This window comes from Carassius carassius, chromosome 44 (assembly GCF_963082965.1).
Source record: "Carassius carassius chromosome 44, fCarCar2.1, whole genome shotgun sequence".
Classification (NCBI taxonomy): Eukaryota; Metazoa; Chordata; class Actinopteri; order Cypriniformes; family Cyprinidae; genus Carassius; species Carassius carassius.
The window spans coordinates 23,488,082-23,494,244 of NC_081798.1; the positions used below are offsets into that span (position 1 = coordinate 23,488,082).

The 6,163-nt window shown below is 36.1% G+C and overlaps 1 protein-coding gene across 1 annotated transcript; it reads right to left on the reverse strand.

Moving 5' to 3' along the window:
- Window positions 1–669: 669 nt before the first annotated feature.
- zgc:113184 (uncharacterized protein LOC553745 homolog) lies at window positions 670–4,327 on the reverse strand. The gene is made up of 5 exons (XM_059537825.1): window positions 4,185–4,327; window positions 3,219–3,342; window positions 2,985–3,107; window positions 1,861–2,057; window positions 670–1,713 (listed from the first exon to the last, which is right to left on the reverse strand). Exons 2-5 carry the CDS (start codon window positions 3,328–3,330, stop codon window positions 1,540–1,542), a joined length of 606 nt encoding a protein of 201 aa, XP_059393808.1. The 5' UTR covers window positions 3,331–3,342; window positions 4,185–4,327; the 3' UTR covers window positions 670–1,539.
- Window positions 4,328–6,163: the final 1,836 nt, after the last annotated feature.

Here is a 6,163-nt window from a genome sequence, read left to right on the forward strand (position 1 = left end):
TGCACATTGAGTTTTCATAGGTTACAAAATGTAAATGGTTCAAATGAATTATAAAGGAAAATCCTATTATCACTGTTTAAAGGATGAATGGCTAATGTGAATAATGAATAAGAATTGTGCATTTCAGCGCTAATGTTAGAAATAGATCTGTGGCCTCTTTAATGACAGAATATTTATTTTTCAATTTCTCAATAAATTATGTTGTAATGTATCTCATGTTTATTTCTCTAGATTGTTACTTTTATTTTGCAATGTAAAAATATAAAACTTGTGTATTACAACAACTTTTATTTATCCCCTGCTTTTGTTTATGGTGCTTACAGTATTGTACATGCAAATGTCATTTGTGACACACGGTTCCTCCAGCCACACTCACCCTATTCTCATCTCAACAAACCAAGACAGATGATGCCTGTGATTCACTTGCCCTACCCTGCCATCATCATGATCATCATCATCATCATCAATATCACATATGGGGAAGTGTTTGGGAAAAAAAGAAAAAAAAAAAACCTGTCTCATAAATGTAGTTATTGTTTCAGTTGCCTATTTGGTGCCACTGGTGGCAAATACACTCAATCAATTAATCGCTAATCAATAAAATGATTTCATTAGAGTAATATGCTTTTGAAGCAAAGCAATGAACCAAAGATTATGTCATTCAAAAACTGTGGGACTCTATATTTCTTTATTCTGTGAAACACAAAAGAGGATATTTTGAAAGATACTTTGCAGGATTTTCGTCCATATGAAATTAAAGTCAAAAGAGTTGTTTCGGACCATTGTGACAAAATAAATTCAGAAAATACAGGCTTAAATTACAGATTTTTGAGTGAAGTATCCCTTTAGGCTAGACTGTGTTGTGTAAGAGCATGTCCTTGTGTGCTGGAGTGCCTTGAAGGCTGCCTTTTTCAAAGCAATAAATTGCAGATTATTATTATTATTTTATGAACACTAAAAAGTAACATTAAGTAGGATGTAAACAAGACTAAAGAGATTTGCCATGTCATGTAAAAGGGTCTTAATCTGCCGATAACTTGCTGTCCTTTATCATAGCACTGGTGTTCATTTAAACATAACCACTGATAAACTAATGAGGTTTTACAGCATTCACACTACCAGTTGGTGTGATCCATTGATTCTCTACATTCTAACATGTTCCAGTGTATTTACTATTGAATTGCTAGACAGCACTATACTGATATCACTCTCATATCTCAGCATTTGTGTAAAAACAGTATATCATTCTAAAAAATAATGATATAAACCATTTCTACTGGTACAAAACAAGACACTTTTTGTGATGGAACCATATAATTAGAAGATCAAACTAGGCGATGAATCATAACGTTATTCTGTTTTTCTTCTCACTTTATCATATTTGCATACTTGCAGTACAACTTTGTGGAATTTAATAAAAATAATCTAGATCATCACTGACCAAACCTCCAATAGTTTTAAAATCTGACATTACCAGTCCGTTTACTTATCATCTCATCTTAATTTTCTGATGAATTTGATTCCCAGGATCGCTTTCCTTCAGGTCATGTGTGTAGTGAGGTGACGCAGAAACTCTCCGCGGGTGCTTGTGTGTCCAGGAAACACAGCGTGACAGAACTCACACACCTGTGACTGCAGCGTGACTCCAGACATGAACAGCCCTCCAGCTTGACTGACCAACTCACTGTCCAGAAACGAGGATGACCAGGGCCTCTGTGGGACCGAGAAACACGTCAGATGCTTATATTGTGTAAGATGTGCAGGAGGTGTGATCAGAAGCAGGACTAGACACAATTTAAGAGCTTAAAGAAAAGAAACTGAAGTGAATCAATGCTAAAAAATCACTGGTGGGATACGAACCCGCAGTCTCTGTGAAGTCTGGTTAGCATAATAATTTTGCTCAACTCTCCTCAGGTCATCCAAGGCACTGTTTTCTGTCGTCTTTACCGGATAGTGGAAAACTGCTTTATCGTGGTCATCCTGTTTCTGATCTGGCATGTCCAGGTTAAGATGCAGTTTGTCTAGTCCTCTATCAATTTGACTGAGATCACTAACAGCTGAAAAACAAACAAAGTATTCATAGCAGAAACCTTAATTTGACACTTGAGGTTGAATGATTCACAATTGCAGACAAAAGTGAGAATGGAAAAATTCTATTAGTATTAAGGCCTGTTCACACCGAGAACAGCAACTGTAAAGATAACTGCTTGCCACCAGTGTTGGGGAGGAACTAGTTACATCCAACACAGCTAAGTAATTTAATTACAAAAAAAACAAAACTAATCTTTTATGGTTACTGATAAAAAAATGTGCGATTAAATTACAGTTACTTATGAAAACGTTAACAATTACAAAGGGGGTTACATCTGAATATTTTCACATACATGCTGATTTGATTGATTCCAAAATTGCACTGAGTGCTCTAAAATGAGGCACCAACATTGTTTATTATAAGCACACACTGCAGTTCTGTTGTCTTCAAATGCTTGAGCTAAGCAGGATGGATTCTGATTGGCTGTCTTAACTTTTTTTTTTTGCTTATAAACTGGAAACAAAATTATTCTGGAAGTTATTCCAACAACATTGTTCCTCTGTGCTGTTATTGCTACTTATTGAAACTATATCCACTTAAATTTTCTTAAACTTGGAAGTAAGCCGATGGGCGAGACTTCCGGTTCATTAGCCACTACAGGGAAATAACGAGAAGAATAACAACGTACATAACAATGTACAGTAAATGTTAAAACTGTTTGCATTACAAACCAGTATGTTCATAATTAGGATAATACACTAAAATAATATGGTAAAACACACACATTTTTTAAATAGCTGGAAGCAAATGAGACCGGAAGCAAGACCCATAGACTTTTTAGGTGAAGAAGAATGTGGATAGTTATTGTAATCGTTCTTGGTGTAAATGGGTCTTCAGTCAATGGTAGAATTTATAAGTGAACATTTCAGCAGACAGAGGGAGAACACTCTACTTTGAGAGCCCAGTATGTGTGGTCCATTGGGATCTCTTAGTGGTTCTTGATCATGGCGTTCTGCAGGATGGGGTCGGTGTCCTGACTTTTCCTCAAAGTTCATAGTTGGAGCCGTGGCTAAACCTAAAAGTGAACATTAATATATCACATATCATAGTGTATACAATCATTTAATACACTGTGACATTATTAATGAAGTAATTAGTAGTATTTTATCTGCAAGATTCTTATGACCTTGTTGTCGTTGTATTGTGTCAGAGAGATGTTGTATTATTGCTGCTTGTTTTAAGCAGAGAGACTGGAGACGGACAAACTCCTGGTACAGTGCTGCATACGCCTCCTCCATCTGAGAGCGGAACTTCAAAAATAAAACTTACTTAAAAGTCTTTGAGTTTGCAGTCTTGAAGACTTCTGTAAAGGAATATAGAAATGAGGAAAACTAGTCACTAAAATAATAGAGAAAGAATGCTCAGAATTATTAGCAAGAAAAAGTACAAAATAACATTTCACTGATTAGTGTGGTAAGCTGACTCAATGAAACCTGCCATTCAAAAGCCTATTATTATTATTATTATTTTTTCATGTAATTGTAACTTACAATTATGATTTTATTATTATTATTATAAATAATGCATTGGTACATTCTGTTTATTTTACCATCAAGAAATGTAGGGGAGACCAGGATGGTTGTAACTGGGTAGCCTACAGTAAAATAACCTCTGGATTATTTTACCCAATTGATTTGACATGAATAAATAACAACTTGTAAGGCGAGAACAACTTTTCAAATCTTTCTTTCTTTTTTGCATTTACAGGGGTGGCTACAGGCTTTTGGTTGCACACTTCTAACTATTAAAATCTGTCGCACAGTGTGTTCCTCCGCAACAATACTTAAAAACCACAAGTGTCAACCGAAACCACAAGTTACACAGTAGCCTTTGTAACCTTTGTTTGAGTACCACTAGATATTCGACAAAAATATATAGACTAGCAAACAACTCGGAGTACGTCCTCGTTAATAGATTCAATGTCACTATAATATCAATACTGACAAACACGTTATTTTCTCCTAAAAACATTCAGCTTCTGTCGCTCTGTACTGTCATCGCAATAGGTTGCATTCCGGTGGCCACAGAATGAAAGCATAAAGAGGAAGAACTTCTAGCAGTCTATATAATATACATGCTTACTATATCAAACATCCGTGATCAATCCGGTACAGCTGAAGATATATTTTACGTCTGCCACTCTACTGACTCTGATGATGAGGCCGTGTATGCACTCCAGCGAAAAATACTAAAACAAGCAATCCGTCTGTGTCAGGAAATCAAAACCAGGAACTAAAACAGGAACCTCCTTCTGGGTCTTTTTAAAGTGACCCAGCACAGAAACAGAGCATAGCTTTTATCACGTCTGCTACTCCTCACTCCACAGCCTACTGTTTGTTTTTGTGTCTCCTCTCCATTTTCACGAATGACAGCGTGATGAAAAGTTATTGATAACGAATTTATAGGTAGCAGCCTATAATTAATTTATTTGCTCATAATGTTATCATTTCTGAAATCATTTTATGCAGAAATACCCAGTGCGGATATATAACTTCGTTATCTATCCATCACGAGTATCAGAAAACCATAGAGTGAGCTATTTTAAGATTTACATATATATTTAGTAATTTAGCAGACGCTTTTATCCAATCCAAAGAGACTTAGAAAGGAGGACAAAGACTAGTTGTTAAGCTCAACATTTTGCAATATTTTTAAACACACAAACCAAGAATGAAATGAAAATTCAACTTACTTATTTTTTATTGAAGCATGTTGTAGATCTTGATGTGAACAGTGCATAACTGGACCTTCTGGTGAAAACAACAAACTTCTCTCTGGTGACATATGCAGGACTTCTCCAATCATTTAGTCTGCTTAAACTTTGCTTCTACAAGCTTGCCTTCATCTGCCTCCACTTTGAGTCAATGTCCACATCTCAGCAAAAGTTAGACCATATAGGGCTGAGTTTATCTGTTTATCTGAGTTTATCATTTTTCTTTTCTCCTTTTGACCGAACCTCTGTATGTCTTAGAAAAAAAAGCACTTCTGTTTTTTTAATACTTAGGTACATTTTAAATGTATACTTTTTTACCTTTAAGTATGTTTTTGGCCATTTTGTGATGTTGACCACATCATGTCTCTTTCTGAAATATGTGCAAAATGTGGAATCCCAAGTTTACAGCAATACTGAAATTGCATAGACACAAACAACCATCAATCACTTAATTAACCCTCGCATTGAGTTCCTCAATGAGGTTAAAATTATATTAGATACACCAGTATAGATCAGTCTGGAGGTACTACTTGCGTTGCCTGTATAAAGGGGTTCCCTTTGTTGTCTTTGAAAGGGGGTTTCCCGATGTCGCTGATTGGCTGGAAGTTCAGTAGTCGTTGAAGTGACGTCTTGGGAAGCCCGTGGTTGGGCGTTGGCTGACGATGCAGAGTTGTGTGGGCTGTTTGAAGTTGAACGGGCACTCGAGGTCAGACTCGGAGACACAGCGTTACAAAACTTAACTCAGAACACGAAACTCTCAAAGGGAAAAGAAAAGAAACTAAAGTAAAAGAACAGAAGTACAGTTTGACGAGACTAGGTGATGTTTCTTCTCATCGTGGCTAAGTAGCAGCAGGTGTGCAGTCCGAAGCACGCTGGAACCGCGCTCAAAGAACGCTAACAGTGATGACTAAAAGCATGACTAAAAAGCAAACACTACAAGCTAAAAAGCAAACTAAAAGCAGAATTTGATGGTGTCCTGTGTATTTAAACTGGCCTGTTGGCCACACCTCAAATGGTGTCTTGACCAATTAGATATCATCTTTGCTCGGGGTATCATAAATCATATGTTATCTTATCAAGCACGTGGTCCAAATTTTACCGCTCTTGCAGGGTATAATTTTGGACATGATTACTATAACAAGAATATGATACATTTGAAGATAACTGATGGTCAGAAACATTTCAAGCAAGCAGATTCAAGCACATACTAAACATGAATATGAATCCTTAAGCTATCCCATAGTTATTAAAAGACATACCCATTAAGTGATTATAAACATGATAGTAAAATGTGTGGGTTACATATAAATGAATATGGAGTTAAGTGATGGACTGATATATTTATAAGTCATTTTGAG

What these genes read in the sequence shown, in the direction of transcription:
- zgc:113184 (XM_059537825.1), bottom strand. Translation starts at nt 3,330, where the DNA reads ATGGAGGAGGCGTATGCAGCACTGTACCAGGAGTTTGTCCGTCTCCAG. An exon ending in CACAATACAACGACAACAAG is followed by an intron (nt 3,108 to 3,218) that starts GTCATAAGAATC and finishes GTTCACTTTTAG; the next exon opens with GTTTAGCCACGGCTCCAACT. An exon ending in AGACTTCACAGAGACTGCGG is followed by an intron (nt 1,714 to 1,860) that starts GTTCGTATCCCA and finishes TCGGTCCCACAG; the next exon opens with AGGCCCTGGTCATCCTCGTT.